Source organism: Rosa rugosa, chromosome 2 (genome assembly GCF_958449725.1).
Source record: "Rosa rugosa chromosome 2, drRosRugo1.1, whole genome shotgun sequence".
In the NCBI taxonomy this organism is placed as follows: Eukaryota; Viridiplantae; Streptophyta; class Magnoliopsida; order Rosales; family Rosaceae; genus Rosa; species Rosa rugosa.
Window position 1 is genome coordinate 55,617,833 of NC_084821.1, and position 24,861 is coordinate 55,642,693.

Sequence of the window (24,861 nt, forward strand, 5' to 3'; positions counted from 1 at the left end):
TGGTTACCAAACAAAGGAAAGTCCTTTCCTGAGTCCTCAATTCTGCGAACCAAACGAGGCGTCAAGGAAATGAGCAACTTTCCTGCATGAAGGGAAAATAGGGGGAAAATGGATTCTCCCACACACCCTATGAGATTCATTTTCCCTCATACTTTCCCTGCATAAATTGCATATTAATTACATACTCCAAAGATTATTAATGGTTGTTATTATCAATTTATCCATGAAATTTTTAAATATTGAATTGTTTATGTTTTGATAATAAGGATATTATTGAAAAATTAACGTTTACCTACTTTCCTATTCATGCACAAACCAAACATCTTTCCTATTCATGCACAAACCAAACATCAGAAAGGAAAGTAAAATACATTTTGAGATTACTTTTCCGGTGTAGGGAAACTAGTGGGAAAATTACTTTCCCATGCTCATGGGAAAGACCAAGAAACCAATTTCCTTTCCGGCAACCAAACGAGACCTAAAGATTTCTTGACAAATGGTAGCCTTCGCATGGTTTTCAGTTCTTATTTATATATGGAGAGCCTAGTCTCTCCAAATTTTTCGAAGAAGAAATGCTCGTTTGTGTAATCATCAAGATTAGCGCCCTGAATAGGGTTTTCTAATACTAGTGCGTGACATTTGAAATATTGTAAAGAACTTAGAAATATGTTTCCTGCTTATTGAATCTGTTTGCTCGTGTGAGGTATAGACCTTCACTTGTAAAGATTTGTTCTTCTCTCTTTTTGATAACGTAATAACACTTCCAAAGGTTTGTTGTGTATTCATTTTTAGCATTATATGAGGTATGGATTTTTGGGTATTAGCAACCACATAATTTTGGTCAAAGATATCTCCAGCCTCATAAGTGCAGACTTCATCAAGAACTTCCTTCCATTTCCTTCATTTCGAGTTGAAGGCGTCCCTTGGTGAGTGAGCTGTTTAGCTTCTTTTTCTTCCACTTGCTTGGCATTTTTCTTTATCAAGCTTGAAGTCCAGCTTGTGTAGGTGATCTGATCTCCGGCATTTTTTATTTGGGTCTCGGCAAATTGGAGTGCCTCTGACAACTTTCTTAAGAACCACAGCACAAGGATTGAGTTTTCCTCGCTCCCCCACCAATGTGGAGAGCGACTCTCTCCACCTTCGAAACCCATCAAACAAGATTATATTGTGGGCAATTGCAAAGAACAATGTGGCGGCCGATAGGCACATTTCTTTCCCTGGGTGCATGCCTCGATTTCCATAAGTTTTAGAGTCTGCCAGCCCTTAGTAGTTTTATCAAAGACCCTGAGCCATTCAACCAGGCTACATTTGCCCTTCTCTGGGTATTGCTTTACTACGCCAAACTGTAAAGCCATAAGATTGGCCAGAGACGACATCCGATCCTTACCCAAGTCTCTATTTCATCATCTTTCTCTTTGTTACCACGTTACTGTCTAAAGCACTAAAACATTACTCAGCCAGATTGGCTTTCCCCCACCAAAACTTGGCCTCATACAATCATTACAGTTCCACAAACCACTAATTTCAAACATCCAAGTTCATAGTCTCCACTGTCGATCATCCCTTTTGATCAAATCATCTGCTTCTTGGAAAGATTCGTAAATCGACCGATATTCCGGATTCTCTTTCATTATATTGGGATAATATTTGTGGCTCAATGTTCTATGATGAGCGCCTTTTCCTTAGTTTCGCAGCCAAGTCTTGCATATCTATCTGAAACCCAGCAAAGTATCGCACAAGGTGGCACAACCCTTTTGAGATAGTCCACTAATCGATAGTTTTTACCTTGATCGGCTGCAGCCACGGCAAATCTCCAATCACTAATAGCTCCCCGCCAATTATTAGGTTGAAGCACTAATGGGAAATTAAGTCAGACACAGGTCTCTAACTCTACCACTTGACACCAGAAACAAGATGTTTAGAGAACTCACACGTATTTGCAGCCAAAGCCACGTTTTCTTATATCATATAACTCAATAATCCAAAGTCTTACAAGCAGCAACATAAATAGTGATGAAAACCTAGCCTAATCTGGAAAGTAATAATAAAAGATATGAGACTTAAATGTTTGATACAGAACGTTGTAAGGAAAAGAATCATAATGAAACTAGGATGATTATTTCCTAACGTAATCATGCAAATAAGCAGGAGGTTGTCCTTGAGTTGTCCTCTTGGGCCTTCCTTCCTCTAAGTTGGAGGATACACCCGTATCAGGCACCCCGGGTTGGACAGGACTCGCCCTCGAGTCCACAGCAGTAGGTTCATTCTCACCATGATAGACTTGCAAATCAGCAACATTAAAAGTAGGAGACACTCCAATATCATCAGGGAGTTCGAGAACATAAGCATTGTTACCAGCTCGTTTGAGAACCTTGTATGGTCCCCCTCCTCTGTCATGTAGTTTACCACACTTCCCACGTGGAAACCTCTCCTTGCTCAAGTTGATCCAAACCAGGTCACCCTCTTTGAACTCAACATAACGACGATGCTTGTCAGCAACCTCTTTGTATTTCTGATTACTCTCAACAAGTCTTCGCCGCACTTGTTCATGTAACTCCTTAATATGGTCTGCCATATCTTTGGCATCACCGCTGAATCGATCCGTGACAGGTAATGGAATTAAATCCAAAGGTCCATTGGGGTTGCTACCGTATACAGCTTCAAAAGGACTGATATTCGTAGTACTATGCTTGGAGCTATTGTAAGCAAATTCAGCTTGCGGAAGGAACTCAACCCAACTTGCTTTGTTATGCCGAACTAGTGCTCTCAATAAGTTTCCCAAGCTTCGATTCACCACTTCTGTCTGACCGTCGGTTTAAGGGTGATGAGCAGTACTAAACTGAAGCTTTGTACCCAACTTTCTCCACAAAGTTCGCCAAAAGTGTCCCACAAACTTGCTATCTCTATCAGATGTGATGGTACGAGGAACTCCATGCAGCCTTACAATGTCACGAAAGTAGATATTGGCAATATTACTAGCATCCATTGTCTTTTTGCAAGGTATAAAATGTGCCATTTTGGAAAACCTATCCACCACTACAAAAATAGAATCAAACCCCTGTTTTGTCCTTGGTAATCCTACCACAAAATCCATGCTAACTTCTTCCCAGGGAGCTTTTGGTTCTGGAAGGGGTGTGTACAACCCTGTGTTTTGACTTCTACTTTTAGCTAGGTGGCATATACGACAACGTTGTACATACCTCAGTACATCTCTTTGCAACCTGGGCCAAAAGAACTTCTCCTCAATTAATGACAAAGTTTTAGTCTTCCCAAAATGTCCACCAAGACCACCTCCATGCACTTCTTCAATGATCCAGAGCCGTAGTGAACAGTTAGGGACACATAACCTGCTACCCTTGAATAAGAAACCATCTTGAATATGGAAATCTTTAATAGAGTTCTTCTCCTTGCACTCATTCCATGTCTCACAAAAATCTACATCTTCTTGATATAACGTCTTTAAGTAATCAAATCCGTCAACTCGTACCTCCATCACAGATAGAAGTGCTCCACGCCTACTCAAGGCATCAGCCACCCTATTTTGCACCCCAGCTTTATGCTTGATCACAAAGTTGTATTCTTGCAGCTCTTCGACCCATCTGGCATGGCGCCTATTAAGTTTTTGTTGTCCATTGAGGAACTTGAGGGCTTCATGATCAGAGTAGAGAACAAATTCTTTGAAGATAAGATATTGCCTCCAATACCGAAGAGATTGAACAATGGCATAAAATTCAACGTCATATGTGGAATACCTCTGCCTGGTGTCATTTAATTTCTCACTGAAGAAAGCTATGGGCTTTCCTTCTTGGCTCAAGACAGCTCCAATACCATTCTTGGACGCATCACAATCCACCTCAAAAACCTTATCATAATCAGGTAAAGCCAAGACAGGGGCTTTGGTCATAGCTTCTTTTATTGCATGGAAACTCTTATTAGCCTCTTCAGTCCATTTGAATACATTAGAACGCAGACAATCAGTCATTGGAGCAATAATGGAGCTAAAATTGCGAATAAACCGCCGATAAAAAGAAGCTAGGCCATGAAAGCTTCTAATATCATGGATGGATTTTGGTGTTGGCCACTCTAAAATTGCTGCAATTTTATTTGAGTCCACTTTGATCCCTTCAGCAGAAATAACATATCCCAAGAAAACTAAGCTTTCAGTTAAAAACTCACACTTCTTCAAATTGGCATATAGCTTCTGCACCCTCAATACTTCAAAAATCTCTCGTAGGTGCTTCAAGTGTTCTGCTTCATTAAGGCTATACACAAGAATATCGTCGAAATAAACAACCACGAATTTTCCAATAAAAGGGCGAAATACCTGATTCATGAGTCGCATGAATGTGCTAGGGGCATTCGTTAATCCGAAAGGCATTACAAGCCACTCAAACAGACCATCACGGGTCTTGAAAGCAGTCTTCCATTCATCTCCAGGCCTTATCCTTATTTGATGGTACCCACTTCGTAAATCAATTTTTGAAAATACCTTAGCTCCAGATAAGTGGTCAAGCATATCATCCAAGCGTGGGATTGGAAACCTATACTTTACTGTTATCTTATTTATTGCTCTACTGTCAATACACATACGCCAGGTCCCATCCTTCTTAGGTGTGAGTAATGCTGGTACTGCACACGGACTCATACTTTCCCGGATCACTCCTTTCTGTAGTAACTCAGTCACTTGCCTATTGAGCTCTTCATATTCTTGTGGACTCATGCGGTAGTGAGGCCTGTTTGGCAAACTTGAACCTGGTACGAGATCAATGTGGTGTTGTACGTCACGCATAGGTGGTAGCCCAGAAGGTAACTCCTCAGGGATGACTTCACTATATTCCTCCAGCAAAGGTGCCAACACCTTGGAATAACTAAAATCATCAGTGCCCACTTCTTTCACCATCAACATATACAATTCCCCACTCTCTTTGGATTCAGTTAAAAACTTCTTTGTGGAGAGAAAACTGCAGCTCTCTGCTTTGGTTGATTTTGGTTTGTGGTCTGCTCTAGATGGACCCAAAATAATTTTCTTTCCATCCTTCAAGAAAGAGTAGGTGTTCTGGTACCCGTCATGGTGAGCTCTCCTATCAAATTGCCAAGGACGGCCTAATAAGAGATGGCAAGCATCCATTGGTGCTACATCACACCATTGTGAGTCTTGGTAGTTTTTTCCAATAGAGAATGATACCAAACAACGTTGGTTGACTACTACATCACTACCTTTTTTGAACCACTGCAGCTTATAGGATATTGGCTTCCTTTCTGTTTGCAAGTTCAACTTGTCTACCATCTCTTGTGCCACAATGTTTTCACAACTCCCACCATCAATGATAACTTGACACACCTTACCATTGGAAGTGCACTTTGTATGAAATATATTATGTCTTCTCCAATCTGGGTGCTCTTCTATTTTTGATGCATTCATGGTTCTTCTTATCACAAGTGACTCACCTTGATCACTCCAGGTAACTTCTTCGTCACTATAATAATGACAATCATCAGATATCATTAGTTCACCATGTCTTGCTTCACTTGTTTCTCCTATTTCCTCAACCAAGTTCACCACCCGTCGATTAGGACATTCAGATGCTATATGTCCCAACCCCGAACACTTGAAACACTTCTTAGGCTTGCCACCCTCCTTGAGATTGGTGCGGTTGTTCTGGAATTCAATCCTTTGTTCTCCTTTTTTATCAGTCTCAGATGGTGCAACCCACTTGGCAGCAATTTGTTTGTGGTAGGAGTCCTCATTGCTAGGCCGCTTCTGACGTACTTTTAGTTGTTTCTCCACCTCACTAGCCAATTTGTAAACATCATTGTAACTCCAATATTGTTGTAAAACCACCACATCATGAATTTCTTTTCGCAACCCTCCAAGATATCTTGCAATTAACTGCTCCTCTTCCTCTATCACTCCACATCTTGTAGTCAAGAGATCGAACTCCTCTGTGAACTCATCAACTGTTCTCGACCCCTGCCTTATGTTGTGAAGTTTCATAAAGTTGTTTTGAGTATAGTTTTCTGGTAAAAATCTTTTTCGCAATTCTTTCTTCATCTTTTCCCAATTCTTGATCTTCGGCTTTCCTAGGCGTTCACGGCGAGATCGCAAGGATTCCCACCAAGCAGAGGCCTTGTGTGTCAATTTGATCGCCACCATCTTCACCTTTCTTTCATCAGGAGTGTTCTTGTAATCAAATATTCTTTCAATGGTGTTAAGCCAATCAATGAATTCATCTGGTCGCATTCTTCCTTCAAACTCAGGGAGATCCTTCAAGTTTAAAGAATGGTGATCATGGTTATTACCATGCCTCCTATCACCATGAGAATGAACACTCTCCTCCCCGTCGGAACTCTCACCATCATCACGGCCTTGAGTTTCGATGCGAGCAAGGCGTTCACTAAGTTGTTCAATCAACCCCTTGATTTCCTCCATGTCGTTGGTATTGCCACGACCCTCCATCCGAAAACCTCCCCTACCACGTCTGTTAGCCATGGAAACCGTTTATCGATCCCACCAAACAGAAACCTGGCTCTGATACCAGATTAATGGGAAATTAAGTCAGACACAGGTCTCTAACTCTACCACTTGACACCAGAAACAAGATGTTTAGAGAACTCACACGTATTTGCAGCCAAAGCCACGTTTTCTTATATCATATAACTCAATAATCCAAAGTCTTACAAGCAGCAACATAAATAGTGATGAAAACCTAGCCTAATCTGGAAAGTAATAATAAAAGATATGAGACTTAAATGTTTGATACAGAACGTTGTAAGGAAAAGAATCATAATGAAACTAGGATGATTATTTCCTAACGTAATCATGCAAATAAGCAGGAGGTTGTCCTTGAGTTGTCCTCTTGGGCCTTCCTTCCTCTAAGTTGGAGGATACACCCGTATCAAGCACACATTCTCCGACCACGTGGATCAGTCCTGATAGCGAGTTTTTACCTAGATCGGAGTATCTCTCCGTTGCATTTGAAGAACATTATCATAATCATTTTGTATGTTCCATAGCATCATATTCTAAGTGACATACCGTCATGGCTCGTGCTTGGGCCAAGCCTGTCCAGCTTTCCCTCTAGTCGAGTCCACTCAGGTCAATAATCACTGGATTTTAATGCCTTCGAAACACCAACTCAATAGCTTCTAAATTAAGACAAAGCAAACTATGGTTCACCATTTATGCAATAGGTTCTACGTACGTACGATGAAAGCAAATTGTGCATTTCAGACACTAATCTAATGCTTTGGATTCACCAAAGCGAATTCAAGAAACTCACCGGGTTCGTCATTCAAATTTACTTATGTGATTATGTCCCATTCAGGGTTTTGTGATAATATGTAAGCATCTTCTCCTATCTCCACACGCTGAAAAATTTGGGTCGTAGCTCTTGGACATAATCGATCAGGTTAGAACTAGACTAGATTAAAAGTTCAATTCCTCTCCTCTAACTCAATAAAAAACGGGGTAGCTAAAAGAGTGTAACCTAGATGAGACACGCGCGCTCAAAAATGTTTGGATGCTACTATAGACCCCACAGTAGTTTTCTTGCACCGGAAAACAAAGACTTCACACCAACCAAACCCACTTAATCTTCCCATCTTAAAACACACTTTACATATCTCACACTCTACATATCTCATTAATCTCTGAGTCTTTCACAAGCTTCCCATAGATCTCTCAACAAACCCCCCTCCCTCTCTCTCTGCTTAATTTCCCATGTTTTCTTTTCTGAGTTTTTGATCTCTAGCTAGCTCAAAAATTAGCCAAGCTAAGATATGAAGAAGATCAGTTTGCTATTAAGGAAGTGCAAGAGCTTGTCAAGCCAGCTAGGGAGATCTTCATCGTATAGCAGTCTACGTTCCAAATCGACTAGAGAAGATTTGTATGATGGCAACATCATGAATGAGAATCATCAGCAAACTACTATATTTGTTGGAAGCACCAGAAAGCGTTACGTGATCAGCTCCAAGTACCTGAAGCATCCTTTGTTGAATGCTTTGATCGAGAAGTCATCGAATAAGCGAAATAACAATCGAGGAGATGATCATGATCATGAGGATATCTTGGTGAAGTGTGAGGTGGTTCTCTTTGATCACTTGTTATGGATGCTGGCAAATGGAGATCCAAGCTTTGGTGGTACTTCAGAGTCTTTGGAGGAACTAGCTGAACTCTATGAGTTCTAATGTTGATTGAATAGAATTGATCAAGTTAGTTTTGAGACTGCGTCAATTAATTGGAACCTGTTTAATGGTTTGGTTTCTCTTTATTACTGATTCTGTTTAGTTAGGTATTCTTGTTCTGAGTTCTAACCCATTGTGTTTGATTTGATATTGGATCATATGCTAGTGTGATCATATTTGTAGTTAACTAGTCATGGGGTTGCACTCTATGATATTTCTTGATGATTTTGAATAAATGTCCCAAAGGGTCTCCTAGTTTGTACTTATAATATTACGTGTTGATTTTTTTTTTTGGTTCTCAGATAATGTATTTTGAATTTTATTAGTCGTAGTTAGTTACTTAAAGAAATAAGGAGTTGCAATAACCTCATCAAAATACTCCCTGAATTTCCAGATCGTCGCTACAATTAAGGGCCTTGTAGCCAAATTCAGTGGTTCACCGGGTCCGGGACCTCCATAACTTAAAAGAGGCTTGGAGAGTGACCAAGAGGAAGGACCAACATGAATTTTTAGGTCATTAGATCGTGCATGTGGTAGTCACGTGCATGAATAGGCTTCTGTTTTCCCCTCAACCTCACGAGTCACGACTAACCCTTCATAAAGTCAATTACTTGTTAGTGCATTTGCTTTAAAACAATCTTCTATGATATGAAAATCATACCAAATTGATGAAAATTAGCACGTTACTTCTTGGTTACGAAAAATACTACATTTCATCAAGTTAGCTGATCTTGGTCATGATAGAATTAACTCTGGAGTGTGATTTTCTTATCTCTCTATCTTTGTGTTCCCAGCGTTCCATCTGGATCAGTTGAGCGGAGATTGTGTTTGTGGTTTTTGTTGTAGTTTTTCTTTTATTGTATAAAAAAAATAATAACATGATCTATTATTAAGTTGATCGATAAATGCAATTTAGTATGACACAACTCGCTAAACACGAATTATATGACACACAATTTGTTAAACAAATTGGCGTCAAGCATGAGTAACATAATATAATGTTCGATGCTAACTGAATTGTCGTTTTCAAAAATGATAAATTTACTGTGTTTTACGATAAAAATTAATGTAAAGCTTTTAGGTTATGAAGAAATCAATCCGAACATGATAAACGGGTAGGATAAGCAAATGCGTAATATCTTTAAACATATAGCAGCTTTATAAATTTAAAAAACAAACCGACCAAAAACACAATTAGCCTAGATTCTTAGACGTAGTTCATTCCGTGTGGGAGACTATTGCTTGGCATATTCTTTCTGCTTTTCACCGAAGACCCAAGACCCTATTTCTTGACTTCATTTCTGTTTCTGAAGTTGTGATTAATATCAATTCCAACCAGAGAATCAAGTATTGCCAGTCTCAAGCAGCTCTAAGCGACTCAGGGTAGGAGAAGAAGACAGACTGCGACTGCAAGTGGGCTCTGAACCGTCTTCGTTTATTTCATTCGAGTCACTTCTGGGTATTTATTGCTGTTTCGATGCATTCAAACTGTGACTCTTTATTCCCTTTTGCCCAAATTTGCTTATTCTATCTGTGAAAATGGGTTGATCTCAAATTGGGTTTTTGTGGCTTGGACTTTTGATATTGGTGTGAAGGTTTGTAATTTCTTGCAGAAAGTTACAGACCCATGTTTAGTTTTTGACATTGGAATCAGTTTGTATAGTATTTCCACTCTTTGAATATTATTATGACTGTGAATATTAACTGATGGCAGATTGTGATTATGGATTAATTGTTTTTGTGGTAAAAACTCTGTCTTTGGCTACTGATTTATGTAGAAGAATTGAAATAGAGAAAAACCCTGCTGGGCATGAGTTTGGTGATTATTCAATATTTGGAGCTCGAACAAATCCATGTTTTATTACTGATTTAGAGATCAAATTTTCTATCTGATTTAAATCTCAATTTGCTGTCTTTGAATTTTATTTGACAGTTGATCTTAATTCATAGCCAATTGAGAAACTGGACTGATTGCTTTGGGATAGAACCTCTTTCTTCGTAAAATATGTAGTGGTTTACTGAAAGAACCAACTGAGGAGAAGGATTAATTTGTTGGATTTTTATCTGGTTGATAAAGATTAATTTTTGATGTGTGCTTCTTCCTCCACACACACTATTATGTAACTTATCCTTGCTTATCTTTGGGCTGTGGTGCAGACCAGATTGAGGTGGAGCAAGTTGCTCACTATCTGATATTTCAGTGTCAAGTAAAGTAAGCATGTCTAAAATTTCACAGGATACCATCAGAGACATACTCACTCGACTACCTGCCAAGTCTGTCTGTCGATTTAGGTGCGTGTCAAAGACATGGCTCCATCTTACCCATGAACCCCACTTTGTTACAACCCACCTCAGCCGACACCAGAAGCAGAAACTTATTCTCAGTTCCAATAAGTCTCTCTTCTCCTTGGACCAAGAAGCACCTATAGATGACGATATGTTACCCTCAGAGCTTGATTTTCCTCTCAAAGGCGATGTCAACAATCAGTGGATTCAAATGCTTGGTTCCTGTAATGGTTTAGTCTGCATCATGCCTCAACCAGAAACATTCTTTGTATTTAATCCTTCGACTCGGGAGTCCATGAGAGTACCAGATTGCCCCATGTCAAGCCATGCTGATCCTCCAGAGGAAGTGGGTTATGATGTACATGGTTTTGGTTATGCTCCTTCAGTCAAGGACTACATGTTTGTTAAGATTTATAAGGGCCGCAGTGTGCTCATCTTTTCACTGAAAAACAAGTCATGGAAAAGTATTGAGGACTTTCCTTACAAACATCTTTTGAATGATCCAGGGACGCCTCTCAACGGAGCTGTCCACTGGTTGTGCATGGGCCTTGATCATCTTCCTGTAATTGCTGCTTTAAATTTAGCAGAAGAGAAGTTCTCAGGCTTATCCCCACCTGAATCTATTGTAGATTCTATTAGCTATACACCTGGTGTCTTAAGGGACTGTCTTTGTTTGCTACACCACAATGATCATAACAGGCAGCGTATATTCTGGATTATGAAAGAGTATGGTGTGAAGGAGTCATGGACCAAGATTTTGATTGCGGAACCCTTTTTTTCTTTGCAGCCATTATGTTACTGGAAGAATACCAAGATATTAGTGGCAAGAAACCGGAAGGAAATACTTCTGTTCAATCCGAGGGATGGAACTTGTAAAAATTTATTGGCAAATGGCCTCCAGGTTCCGTTCTATGTGGATGTGTATGTGGAGAGTCTTGTTTCTCCAAACTTTCGGTTGAACTAAATTATCGTGTGTAGTCTTTCTTTGGTCCTTTTGGGCCTCCTTGTTACCAAAAAAAGAAAAGAGAAGAAATTATAGTATGTAATTTAGTGTATGCTTGCCAGCTTCTATGTATATGCAATAGGCAATTTTCGCATTGAACTGAGCAAAGTTTATACTTGATGGCTAATGAAATTGTTACATTGGGTGAAATTGAAACCTCCAGTTATTTTAGGTGATACTCTTCACGTGTGGTGGGCTGGTGGCGCAGACTTAAAGCAGGTGATATATTATCATAGTTAACATGCATTGTAGTATGCATGCCCCTCTTAAGTGTGCCTGTAAATTTGTAATGTGTGTGTGAAATGAGACTTTGATGATGTTAAAATTCACACAATCTCTCTGCACACACCATTAACTGAAGCAATGTTGAAATGAGTGGTTGGAGGAGGCCCAACCCAACATCAATTGGTATTCAAATTTCAAAGCATCTCTATTGAGACTCTTCATCCTTATCAGTCTTCAAGTTTAATAAATAAGACATTCCACTCTAACAAAATATTAGTAGAGTTTCAAAGTTTGAATCTCTATTCACCGTTGATTAACAACGAAAAAGAAAAAGTGCAAATATAGTCCGTCAAAGAAGGAGGATGTCAATACTAATCAAATTGCTCAATATTCAAAAGTTTAACTTTGTTGTTAGAGATATCTTATACTTATTAGTTATTACTCTTGGAAACGAATAGACATAGATTTAAGAAATAATCAGAAAAAAAATTCAGTAAGAGCTAACAACCCTGATTCTCGTTAAAATTAGGTCATATTCTACATTTCTCAAAGCAATATGAAGAACTTTATATTCTGACGTGACAGAGACAAACATTCTGTTCATACTTCGTAGGCGTCAATGTAAGTAAGATGCTACATGGTACCATTCGTACGTGCTCCATCCTTATCCGCTCCTGACCTGAACTGTAACCATGTAGAATCAATTCAAGCTTTTTTTTTATCTTTTTCTTCTTCTGGGTCGAGTTCAAGGGGCCACAAAATACAAGTCATTATGGTTAAATTACAAATACTAGAGACAGCTTTCAAAACCATGTAGCACTTTTTCTTTTTGGGTCTTTAATTAATTTAGCACATAGCCCCCTACACAATACAGTATTTCCCACCAGGCTCTCTTCCCCATAAACACAATAAAGCTCATTAAAATAAGCGCACAAAGCTGCTTACTTACTTTACTAAATTGTTAATTTCATGGGTTTTTAGGCAACAGCAACTCTGCAGTGGCAATCCCAGAAGTTTTTTTCTTGGTCAAATTGAGCTGAGTTGCTATCTGAGTTGGTCAGTGACTTTGAGGTTCTTGCAAAAGGACCCACATAACTTTGTTTTGTTCTACCCCATCTCTACCATTATTGATCAGTGAGTCATCTTCTTTGAACTCATAAGTGTTTGGTTTTTGTTCAAGTTGTTCTATGCAGGAAATTGTGATTCTAGTTCTCTTTATCTGAAAAAGTTTGCTTTTTTTGGTTTCTGCTGAGTTTGTTTTTAGTTCTTGTATACATGAATTCATAGTTATATGTTGCCTTTGGCCTTGTGATTGTGATTTTGATTGGAGTTTCCTGGTTTCTGTAACTGCATAAGTTTACAGAAAGTGAGAAAACTGATTGGAAATAAGATTTTCTTGTCAATTTGAAAACTGAAACTTTGATCATAAAGTAAGTTCCTTTACCAATTGCCGTGGCTTCTTGTATGTTTGGTTGGTGAGACACAAAAGGAAAATGAGATGAGATGATTTTCCTAGATTTCAACAGTGAATGTCACAGTGAATCTTAGTGAAGATTTTTCTTTTGAGCTAGAAAGCAGAAGTTTTTGTATTGTTTTTCTCTTCATTTCCTCCATTTCTAGCAAGTGGGGAGGATAATCATTCTTTTTTGAAAAACCAGGACTCCATTTTAGAGATTCATATTTTGATCATCACTCTGGATGAGGTCAAAAAGTTCTTTTACTGCAGCATATCATGCCTTTGTTTTATGTGTAGTGGAAAACATCATAAATACAAATTATGTTAATTTTAAGTGTATTGGCCCTGCTGTTACTGTAGGAGGATGTTTCTTAATTCTCTTTCACTTTTTGGATTTCACCTTTAAGGAAGTCATGGTATTCCTTCATGCCTTATTCTGTGGAGTGTCTTTACTCTGTAATTTGTACTTATAATTGGGATTGTGTGGTCTACTTTATTGATCATCATGTCGGATACCTGTCTTACATTTTCATTTGCATTCTGACAAAAGGTGCAACACATTGTGTTTCCATTTGCTTGGTTCAGTCAGTTTAACTGGGGATTATATTTGCCGGAATCCTATAACTCCACTTGCACTGTTGACTGATGCATAAATCATATCTAAACTACCTTAACTGTTATTAGTCTCATTATGTTCTTTTTTACGGATAGATCAAGTGAGCATTTCTATTGCTGTTTGTTGCAAATTTGCAACCTAAACTATCCTTTTGTTTTTGTTCTTGCACTCATTTTGGACGTTATAATATTAGTACCTTAGTATTGGTGTCCTTCAGTTTTTTCATTATGCTGTCATGTAGGGTGAACTGAACAGATGGACCGGACTAGATTTAATATGAGGATGCGTTGTTCTGGTTCAACACCATCAGAGGAGTCAGCTTTAGATCTCGAGAGAACCTGTTGTAGTCATTCTAATTTGCCTTCGTTAAGTCCGCCAACACTTCAACCCTTTGCATCAGCTGGACAGCATTGTGAGACTAGTGCTGCGTACTTCTCCTGGCCTACTTCAAGTCGATTGAATGATGCAGCTGAAGAGAGGGCAAATTATTTTACTAATCTACAGAAAGGTGTCCTGCCTGAAACTCTTGGTCAATTGCCAAAAGGGCAGCAAGCGACTACATTGCTTGAACTGATGACTATAAGGGCATTTCATAGCAAGATTTTGCGGTGTTACAGTCTTGGAACAGCAATTGGCTTTCGCATTCGACGGGGTGTGTTAACAGATATACCAGCTATCCTTGTGTTTGTTTCAAGAAAAGTTCACAAGCAATGGCTCAGCCCAATACAATGTCTACCTACTGCTCTAGAGGTCAGGAAAGAATGATAGTAATGATTTGATTCTTCATTCTTGTTTTGCTGAACAATTATTTTGTGGAGGTTACTGATGGGTTCCACCTGATTTTCTCTTTTTCACTTAATCATTTTCTCTTTTTCACTTAATCAGGGGCCTGGAGGTGTATGGTGTGATGTGGATGTGGTAGAATTCTCATATTTTGGTGCACCCGAGCCTGCTCCCAAAGAACAATTGTACACTGAAATTGTAGATGATTTGCGTGGTGGTGATCTATGCATTGGCTCAGGTTCCCAGGTATTTTTAGTTTAATTTCCAATCTTACCTTGTTTATATGAACTAAACTATGGATGTGGAATCGGGAATGCACTAAATTGTTTGTATGTCTGTTGTGTGTGTGTGTGTGTTGAATTGCTAATAGAGAATGATTGTAATATTCAATTTGTTAATAATTATAGCCTTGATTGAGGTTTCATTCCTATATCATGTGTACCATCTCATTGGTCAGTGTCCCGAGTCCAGTAAACCAAAGTCAATGGCTTATTGGGCTAAGTCAAATGCTGCTGCCGCAAGAGCCATTGGCATTTTCCTAATAAGATAATTGTTGAAGTGCCTGCGTATGTTTACTACTTAAATCTGGTACCTTCATTTGGTACTTAAGTAATTCCATGTCTGATTCTGTTTACTTAAATTAGAATAATGGTAAGGACACTGTTTCTTTTGCTTGTACTCAGGTGGCAAGCCAGGAGACATATGGGACTTTGGGTGCTATAGTTAAAAGCCAAACTGGGAACAGACAAGTGGGTTTTCTCACAAATCGCCATGTTGCAGTTGACTTAGATTACCCAAATCAGAAAATGTTCCATCCCCTGCCCCCTTCACTTGGACCTGGTGTATACCTTGGTGCTGTAGAGAGAGCTACCTCATTTATCACAGATGAGCTCTGGTATGGCATTTTTGCTGGAATTAACCCAGGTAATGAGGATTCAAATGTTGGTTATGTGGCATAGATTGCATTTGGAGCTTGACTATGTTTTTCTGACCATTTTGTTAACGGAACAAACTCTATCATAAAAAAATTTCACAGTTTCATGATATAATTAAAACGACTGCATCAGTTTTTACTTTGCATTATCTAGTGTTTATGCCTACATTTGTCCCAACCTTTCCTCTTTCTGATGTCTGGGAAACACATGCTGATGGTGTCACATTTACCTACTTAACTCATTGGGTGCATGGCTACTCATTGTGTTTGTGTGTGTTGATGTCATAGGTACCTTGTTTTGGGACCTCTTTAATATTTGCATATTTAACATTAAAAGATGTGGTTTAATCGTCACTAGTAAGGCTATCTGTTCCTAGGATTGTCAATATCAACATGGACAGATATTTTTGATGCAACTTTTATGCTTTTTTACATTACAGGCATGCGTCTCAATATCTAAAGTTATCCTTTTTCCTCCTCAATATGTATAAGATCCCTCCAAAAAGAAAGAAACAGAAGGAAGAGCAATACATATTCATCTTTTTCTTTTATGTTATTGCGGAGACATTTGTGAAGTTATCCTTTTTCCTCCTCAATATGTATAAGATCCCTCCAAAAAGAAAGAAACAGAAGGAAGAGCAATACATATTCATCTTTTTCTTTTATGTTATTGCAGAGACATTTGTGAGAGCAGACGGGGCATTTATCCCATTTTCTGATGATTTTGACATGTCTACTGTTACTACATCTGTGAAAGGTGTAGGATGGATTGGTGATGTTAAGATAATAGACTTGCAGTCTCCGATCAGTACCCTTATCGGAAAGCATGTGATGAAGGTTGGAAGAAGTTCTGGCTTGACAGCTGGAACTGTATTGGCCTATGCCCTTGAGTACAATGATGAGAAAGGCATATGTTTCTTGACTGATTTCCTTGTTGTCGGCGAGAACCAGCAGACGTTTGACCTTGAAGGAGACAGTGGAAGTCTCATAACACTAAAAGGTGAGAATGGTGAGAAGCCACGGCCGATTGGGATCATATGGGGTGGGACTGCAAACCGAGGCCGTCTTAAATTAAAAATTGGTCAACCTCCTGAGAATTGGACAAGTGGAGTTGATCTCGGGCGTCTTCTCAATCTCCTTGAACTTGACCTCATTACAACTGATGAAGGGCTAAAAGGTTAGTGAAAGTTGCCAATTTTTGCTCAGTTCACCCTTAATTGCATTGTATTTGTGCATCTTCAAAGTTTTTGTTTGTAGTTGGTCTGCAGATTTCCTCTGATTTTCTTAACTTATGATCTTTGAATGAACTTACAAGGACAATTGCATATTGTGCATCAACTAAGACAAACCTAATATGAATGAATTTATAATATCATTTCTTATTAGTCTTTTCACGTCACTCATTATATTAGCGCACGCGCGCGCGCACGTGCAGAACGAGAATGTCCATGTCTTGATACATTTCTGTGTAAATGCTTCATCGCAGTGGCTGTACAAGAACAGAGGAGCGTGTCAGCAACTGCAATTGGATCCACTGTTGGTGACTCGTCACCTCCTGATGGGTTACTTCCAAAGGAAGGGCCTGAGGAGAAGTTCGAGTCACTGGGTCTCCAAATCCAGCGTATCCCTTTAGAAGCTGAACCCGGAAGCCTGCCTGTGAGTCCGTCATTAGTAGAAACAGAGTTCCATCTAGAAGATGGGATCAAGGCGGTTCCTAGTGTTGAGCATCAATTCATACCAAGCTTCATCAGAGGTTCCCCACTACATAATATGAATCAGATGGGCAGAACAGTTTCTGAGAATCTCTCATCATTAAGGAATGGCTGCGACGAAGATATTTGTTTTTCACTGCAGTTGGGCGACAATGAGGCCAAGAGAAGACGTTCTGATACTTCAACCAGTACTGTAGAACCAAAATGAACATGCTTGAGATCTCTGGCTTTAAGCTTTGGGAACCGACCCAGGCTAATATTGGTAAGTTAAGTTGGTCTGTAATCTTTGATCTCTGATGGAGTTGGCTCCAAGGGTCCAAGCTGATATATGTAATCTTGTTATAGAGCAATTGTAATCCAGCTGCCGTGTTAAGTCTTTCAGATTTTAAGGCTGGGGATTTGAATCCAAGCCGAGATCCACAATCTCAAGTACCCTCACATTTTCTATCTTCCAACAACTTGTTCTTTGTGTCTCTCATTTTCTTGTAATCTTCTTCTGATAAAAGTTGAATGTCTGTGTCTAATGCCGGATGCAGATATGCTCCATAGCTCATGGTGCAGCATTCAAATGCTCTCCATGAAGTCACTAACACAGAGAAGTCTATTAACGCCTTCGCCATAAGAGAGGAAGAGACTTCTGTGTGTTATAATATAGTCAACTTGTTCCTCTCCATGAAGTCTATAAGTAATTTAGATTCGAAAGACATAAACTTTTTGGTTTTGATTTTTGGCAACTATAACTGGAGACCCTTCCTTAAAAGAAGACTCTTCTTAAGTCCCTATATAGGTGAAGCCTTGGGGTAGCACATAATTTGGCCAGAAATGCACTCTCTTAATAACACATCGAACTCCTAATTTTAACCGATATACCTTGATTATTTATCTCAAATTCTCAATACTGAAGCAAGTCTTGTAAATTTATACACTGTAACGAATTATTTTAGGCCGTGTCTAATACAAAGGTTCCAAATATATCGACAATGGAAAAACTAATGCAAAAGCCCTCATTTGCCAAAAAAAAAAGCAAATATCATTGTAAGAAAAGAGAAAATTAATAAATCTAATAGATCTTAGCTGTTGATATTTATAGACACTCTTTTTTATATAATAACTAAAAAATGTACCAGCCGTCCATTCATGTCAGTGTCAGTGTACCGACGAGGTACACTGAATACTCACTTTAAAAAGATAGAAAAATAAACAAAATTAGTTTATGAAATTTAATTTAGGAAAAAAAAAAGGGTAAAAATCTTTGTTTTTATCTCTCGCTCAAGAAAAGCCTTGTTTTTATTTACTAGGCAGTACTCGCAAACATAACCATAAACAGTTTCTACTCGTTGTTGGTATCCACTGACCGTTCTCTCCAGCCGGGTGGGTTTATCTAGGGTTTCGTTTCTCCCTCTCCTCCGTCATCCATGGCGAAGAAGCCAATCCGCGGCCGTCGCTCGCCGCCTTCCGGCTCCGGCTCCGCCTCATCCTCACTCTCCCGCTCCCCTTCCGGTTCATTCTCAGGCTCTTCCTCCCGCTCCTCCTCTCGTTCCCGGTCTCGCTCCAGGTCCTCCGCCTCCTCCTCGTCCCGCAGCGGCAGCTCTCGCAGCCCTAGCCCCCGTTCCTCCAAAAAAAGGTTCGATTTTTGAGTTTCGCACAGTCTAGGGTTTTGGAAGTGCTGTTTGGCATGTGTATCAGTGTCGAATCAAGTTTTATTTGTTTGATTTTGATTCTTTTCGGCTTAAATTGTCTGTTTATATAGCGTGAAATTGTTAGGGTTTGGTCAATGTGTATTGTAATTGATTCAGTTTCTTTGGTTGCATTGGTCTTTTGTGCCTGGCAGTGAGAAATTCGACCTTAGCTACTCACCATTGCATCCAAACATATAGTTTTTATAGTTGGCAGGAATATATTCAAGCAGATTCGGAGTTGAATTACGCAAAACTATAATTATGACCTGATTTTGAAAACAAAACTTGAGCAACTTCGATATGAATTAAAATTGAAAACTTCAAACCTTTCTTTCTTTGTTTAGTTTTTATCCCCATTTTTTGTGCAACTGTGGGCATTGCCTGTTTTGATGCCAAGTAAATTGTTTTTTTTTTTTTTTGTTTTCAGTCCTGGCGCTCGACGAGGTCGATCTCCTCCACCATCTAAAAGGGCATCTCCACCTCCAAGGTAAAGATTGTTTTTGTGCTTGATTTCGATTCCTCCTAGCTTTGGTCTTCTTAATGGCTTTTGCATTATCCTGTTTTTGGGAGGGCACAGTAGGAAGAGAATACTCTGGAGGCTCAAAGTTGAAAATATTGATTCCTCAGGAAGTTTGTAAGGAAAGATAGTTGAAACTAGGTATAGAATGTTGATCAAGGCTAACATATATTAGCTTGTATAATTAGAAGAGGAGACTAATTACTTCCCTCTATAACTGAAGGCAAGTTTTTACATGATTTTGTATGATTCGTAACTTGTAGAATCTGCAGGCCTTTTCATTATACTATGCTATTCGAGTAATGAAAACCCATGTTTTGATTTACCAACTGTTGAAACTATGGGAGATTGATTATTGCACCTCTGATATGCATGCTTTTGCTACAGGTGACATTTAATTTTAGGTTCCCTAGTATACATTTACTTTCAACTTTATATTGGGGGTGCAGTTTGTATGGAGTTCTGTCTGTTTTAAAGTATTATGACATTAAATTTATGCCTGGAGTACCTTCGCCATATTTGCCCCTCTAAATCCATACAAAGTGTATGCGAATTCCCATGCATCTGCTAACTTATCACATTTCAGGAAATCTTCTCCGGCTCATGAGTCACTTGTTCTTCACATTGATAAGCTTTCAAGGAATGTGAATGAAGGCCATTTAAGAGAAATTTTTGGTATGTTTCTTATTCTGTATCTTTTAATTTTGGACTTCATTTATCTTTTAATTTTGGACTTCATTTTGGCTTCTTGACTTTGAGTGGTTTTAATATCATTTTGATGATTTTGACATGTCCAACCATAACTTTGTGTCAAGTATTGCATCAAACTAAAGATGATGCTGGATGGGTTGAATTTCGAACCTTGTCAGTTACTATTTTGACAAGTAATTAAATTTAAAATCTTAATAAGTGTGTCTCTATCAGAAAGATTCTTATAGTAGCAACTGGGTAACCAGAACGGGATGCTATTATTTTTTCAAGTTTTATTCTTTTTCACATCTGTTTTATCTTTATCAAAGAACTGTTTCAATCAACCGTTAAGTATGCATAGTCATTCAACCAGCTGCTGTGTTTCATGATGACTTAATGGTGTTCCTAGATCCAGGCATTCTGTTGGGCCTAATAGTTAGTTTTGCTTTCCTTTCTGTTCTAGGCCATTTTAGGGCCTCCTTGTAACCAAAAGAATAAAAGTATGCTTAGTCATTGGTCATAAAAGTGGCTTCTTGTCTGCAGCACTGACCCTAAATTAAGAATTTAATTTAGAGTAGCGTTCTTACATCAATAGTTTACATTGTCTAATATTCAGTAAAAGGGTTGTGGACATTGTCCCTCATCTTGTCTTGTATCATTTTGCAGGCAACTATGGTGAAGTTGTACATGTTGAGCTGGCAATGGATCGTAGTGTAAGTCATGCTAGATTGAGTCTTTATCCAAGGAACTTATATTGGTGGAAGTTTATAAAACTGGCTAAAACTGCAGGTTAATCTTCCAAAAGGATATGGATACGTGGAGTTCAAGATGAGAGCAGATGCTGAAAAAGCACTATTACACATGGATGGCGTAAGTTTTCAAAAAGTGTGAGAGTAGAAGAATTTTCTATTATATGACTATAATATATTTTGAGTATGATATCTTTAAATTACCTTATTGCAGGGTCAAATTGATGGTAATGTAGTTCAAGCAAAATTTACATTATCTCAGCGTCAGAAGTCGCCACCTCCTAAGCCTGTTGTAACTGCTCCAAAGAGAGATACTGTGAAAACTGATGGTATCAATGCTGATAAGGATGGACCAAAGCGTTTGAGGGAAGGTATAATCTGGTTTGTTTATATATTTAGGACATTAATATACATGGATTTTGGCTAGTAATATATTAATCTATCTTTGATTTAATGATTTCAGCTTCTCCTCGTCGGAGACCACCTTCACCACGAAGGAGATCTCCAGTGGCTCGTAGAGGTGGATCTCCAAGAAGACCGCTAGATTCTCCACCACCTCGTCGTCGAGCAGGTTCTCCTTACCGACGTGGTGATACATCTCCAAGAAGGAGGCTTATTTCTCCATCCCGAGGACGTTCTGGGTCTCCGCCACCAAGGCGGCGATCCCCAGTTAGGTATCTATAATTGCAGATGAATATATGTTGTATTTATGCTTTTCCAAAATCGAGTGGCATTTGATTAATTATCTTCTTATATAGGGCTTCTCCAAGAAGGATACGTGGCAGCCCCCCTGTTCGCAGACGTGGCTCTCCTCCCCCAAGGCGCCGGTAATTATTAGTGTCAGCAATTACTTAATTTTGTCAGACATTGTTCATTTAATTAACTTTTGTCTTTTGGCAAATCATAAACTTTTTTGGGGTTAAAAATGGCGCTTCATGTTGATTGTTCATGTAGACATTGTTGTTGAATGCATATTATGACAACACAAAAGCATGGATATTCATGTTTAATCAGCACGTGAGTGTTGCAAGGAAATGAAGTCAGGCTATTATGTTTCAGTTATGAAAGTCATCTATATATATTTGTGAAAAGCCCCATGATAACAATCTAACATTGAACTTGTATGCGTCCATGCCCACCAACTTTTAATAATGGTCAAGGTTCATGCCTATATTTATTGGTTAATAAGCAAGTGTTTTGATATTTACTGTTACAACACTGTATATCCCATATCAATTTATCGTACATAGTCAGGAATTGCAGCAAGACGGTTGCATGTGTTTGTTAAGCTACTCTGAGTCTACTTCTAATTATCCAATGAATTTGATTTTTATTCAGTTCACCTCCTCCTCGACGGGCTCGTAGTCCTCCGAGAAGGTCTCCAATCAGTCGTAGGCGTAGCCGTTCTCCTCCTATTCGTAGGCCTGCTCGGTCACGTTCAAGATCAATTTCACCACGGAGGTAACATTTAAATATCATATCGTTTGAATTCAAACTTAGTATCTGAAGAATTTCAGATTGGTTGATGCTCTTTTGAGTGATTGGGCTGTAAAAAGTTTATTTTAGCTTGTTGCTTTTCTTTGCCTGTGGCTTTTGTTTGATGTTTCTGAGAGGATCTTCTTGTCCCATCTTGGTCCTTTTTTTCCCTCACTGGGAGTTCTGTTTCTCATAATTCTACCAGTATCGTGTTTGATTGATTGGGTATGAATTGACATTTTGTTCATTACAATCAATGATTATGGAAATATATGATGTGTACATAAGTGGACAGTAATATGGTTTAAGTCAATATCTATGTTTGTAGAAGCAAAGTTGTGGTTGATATCCTCTTTTGATGGTGCCCAACTTTGTGATAATCTATCTTGGGTCTTTGGTATTGGAATTTCTCCCTCTTTTTCTTTGGGAGGGGGGGGGAGTGTCGACCTTGTTAAAATGCCCACCAACCTTCCCTGTTTGGATTGAGCATTTATTATTAAATATCTTGAAGTACTGAAATTAAGCTATTTTTTTCTTCGCTTCAACAGAGGTCGAGGTCCAGCGACGAGACGTGGGAGGTCATCATCATCTTCCTCTGGATCACCTGGTCCACGCAAGGTTTGTCCTTTTGTGTATCTTAGTTATTTTGATTGAGGACTTAGATTGTGGGTTGCCTTACATGGCTTGATTCTTCCATCCTAACAGGTAGTCCGGAGGATACCATCTCGTAGTCCAAGAAGGTATCTTTGTTTATTTTGCTTTTCTTGGTATTTTCTTAAATTTCTGTTGACCTATTTTAGGATACATGCTGTTAATGTGGTTGTGTTGGTGCATATGTTGCCAGTGTACTTCTTTGGTTCTGGTTTATGCATATTGCTACCATCTGTTTCTGCTTGGCATACTTTGAGCTTTTCTTGCTTGGTATTCATACTTGTCTAATAGTGATTCAAAATAGCCAATTGGATGCTAATGAATTTATCTGGGCATTTTTTTTTGTTCATAATTTCCTTGTGAGCATGCTTAATCATATAAAACACCGAATTTTGGGAGCAAGGGCTGAAGAGGTGATTTTCTGTGGGATGAAAGTCCACTTTTGGGCCTATCTTTGGGCTTTGGTCTTTTTTGTGTTTGGAGATTACCCCTTCCATGCAATCGCTGTAATGTTTTAGTCTTCTTCTACCTATTTTTTAAGATTCTTGTTCATGTTCAGTTGTGTAGTTTCCTCGAGGGACTGGCAAGCTTTTTGTACTGATGTCTTTATTCATGAAATTCCTATTAATTTTTTTTTCTGTTTCAACATAATGAAAACTTGGGCTTTTAGGGGATGGGCACAAAATCTTAAGAGCTTAGAACGAAGATATTCATGGCCACAAAACCTTGGTGGGTTTGCTTTTTTAACAGCGTGTTCTGATGTTTTATGAAGGCCTGCAAGGGGAAGAAGCAGTAGCAGCAACAGCAGCAGAAGCAGTTCACCTCTTCCTCCTCGGAAGCCATAGGTAATACTTGCATCCCTATAAGAAGGCAAAGTTTTTCTTGTTCAGGCTCAAAATAACACGTTTAAATGTCTTAAGAGCTTTTCTAATGGTTTATTTTAATCATACAAAAATATTTTACATCAGTTCAATATCATTCATATGAAATCCACAGCTGCATTAGATTTGGTATTTTTTCTGATGTGGGTTGCTTTTTGTAGGCATTTACGAGGAAGAAGCAGTAGCAGATCACCCCCTCGTAACCCATAGGTAATACCTGCATCTCTCTTCTTCCCCCTCTGTTTTCCCCTCTTGCTCTCCCTCCCTTTCTTCCCTGGTACCAACTACCCATGAAAATGTACTACTGACATTGTCAAGAGTGACTAATATTCTGAGTTGCTAATACTGTTTTGTTGTTTATGAGTTAATGGGTTGAGTTGTAGTGTTATTGGCTAAATTTTTTTCTGTTTTACTTGTATGGACTGGGGATTAAGGTGTTGCCTGATGGAATATTGGTGAACCTATTGTAACACCTTATATGTATTATTTGAAAATTCATGGTAGAACTTAAAAAAATTCCCATCTATTATTGTGTTCTTTTAGATTACACCAAAGTGAGGTAAAATTGCCCAATGTGGGACTGGTGACTCGAAAAAAAAGGAAAAAAAAGAGAAGGGCAGTCTACCTATAGTTTCGTTAAAAAGAAATAAGTTGGATGATATAATCTCGCAATTATTATTATTATTATTATTATTATTAATAATGTTGTCTGCGACGTTGGTTGGTATAAAAAGAAAGTTGGTGATAATATTATTTTATGCACCAATAATCTCATATCTATAAGAATCTTTTTGTTTCAATGATCTGAAAGTAGTTACTGAGGCTTATAAATCAGTTAATCATAGAGGCTCATAAATCAGTTAATCATAGTTTGACCTAAACTTACCAATGAGTGCAAACGATTTGCGTGGCAATTCCCAACTTTGAAGTTGTAGACCGCAACTGTGTTCAATCCACATATACAAGCACGGAAGCACCAATGCGATGTGGACGTGCTATAGTTCTTCTCATTTCTCTGT

The 24,861-nt window shown here is 38.7% G+C and overlaps 4 protein-coding genes across 7 annotated transcripts; all 4 read left to right on the top strand.

The window, feature by feature from the left end:
- The first annotated feature begins 7,631 nt into the window (after positions 1-7,631).
- On the top strand, positions 7,632-8,453 carry LOC133733548 (auxin-responsive protein SAUR78). The gene has a single exon (XM_062161176.1). It carries the CDS (start codon positions 7,780-7,782, stop codon positions 8,185-8,187), a length of 408 nt encoding a protein of 135 aa, XP_062017160.1. The 5' UTR covers positions 7,632-7,779; the 3' UTR covers positions 8,188-8,453.
- Positions 8,454-9,362: 909 nt separating this feature from the next.
- LOC133728566 (F-box/kelch-repeat protein At3g06240-like) lies at positions 9,363-11,644 on the top strand. Of its 3 annotated transcripts, none has more exons than XM_062155967.1 (2): positions 9,363-9,593; positions 10,342-11,644. In XM_062155967.1, exon 2 carries the CDS (start codon positions 10,403-10,405, stop codon positions 11,432-11,434), a length of 1,032 nt encoding a protein of 343 aa, XP_062011951.1. In that variant the 5' UTR covers positions 9,363-9,593; positions 10,342-10,402; the 3' UTR covers positions 11,435-11,644. The 3 variants fall into 3 exon arrangements, with proteins under 3 accessions (XP_062011951.1, XP_062011950.1, XP_062011952.1); XM_062155966.1 differs by having other exon boundaries at positions 9,364-9,643; XM_062155968.1 differs by lacking the exon at positions 9,363-9,593 and adding an exon at positions 9,641-9,779.
- Positions 11,645-12,511: 867 nt separating this feature from the next.
- On the top strand, positions 12,512-17,675 carry LOC133728567 (protein NARROW LEAF 1). 2 transcript variants are annotated; one of them, XR_009855915.1, is made up of 7 exons: positions 12,512-12,832; positions 14,012-14,520; positions 14,656-14,799; positions 15,237-15,477; positions 16,164-16,664; positions 16,974-17,461; positions 17,545-17,675. XR_009855915.1 is itself a non-coding variant. In XM_062155969.1 (6 exons), the coding sequence occupies exons 2-6, from the start codon at positions 14,026-14,028 to the stop codon at positions 17,405-17,407; spliced, it is 1,815 nt and encodes a 604-aa protein (XP_062011953.1). In that variant the 5' UTR covers positions 12,513-12,832; positions 14,012-14,025; the 3' UTR covers positions 17,408-17,675. The 2 variants fall into 2 exon arrangements, 1 of the variants encoding a protein (XP_062011953.1); XM_062155969.1 differs by having other exon boundaries at positions 12,513-12,832; positions 16,974-17,675.
- Positions 17,676-18,507: 832 nt separating this feature from the next.
- Positions 18,508-24,366, top strand: LOC133728568 (serine/arginine-rich splicing factor SR45-like). The gene is made up of 13 exons (XM_062155970.1): positions 18,508-18,823; positions 19,306-19,365; positions 19,982-20,070; positions 20,752-20,798; positions 20,875-20,955; positions 21,049-21,205; positions 21,298-21,508; positions 21,593-21,661; positions 22,173-22,295; positions 22,859-22,928; positions 23,016-23,050; positions 23,734-23,806; positions 24,004-24,366. The coding sequence occupies exons 1-12, from the start codon at positions 18,615-18,617 to the stop codon at positions 23,804-23,806; spliced, it is 1,224 nt and encodes a 407-aa protein (XP_062011954.1). The 5' UTR covers positions 18,508-18,614; the 3' UTR covers positions 24,004-24,366.
- The last annotated feature ends 495 nt before the right edge of the window (positions 24,367-24,861 follow it).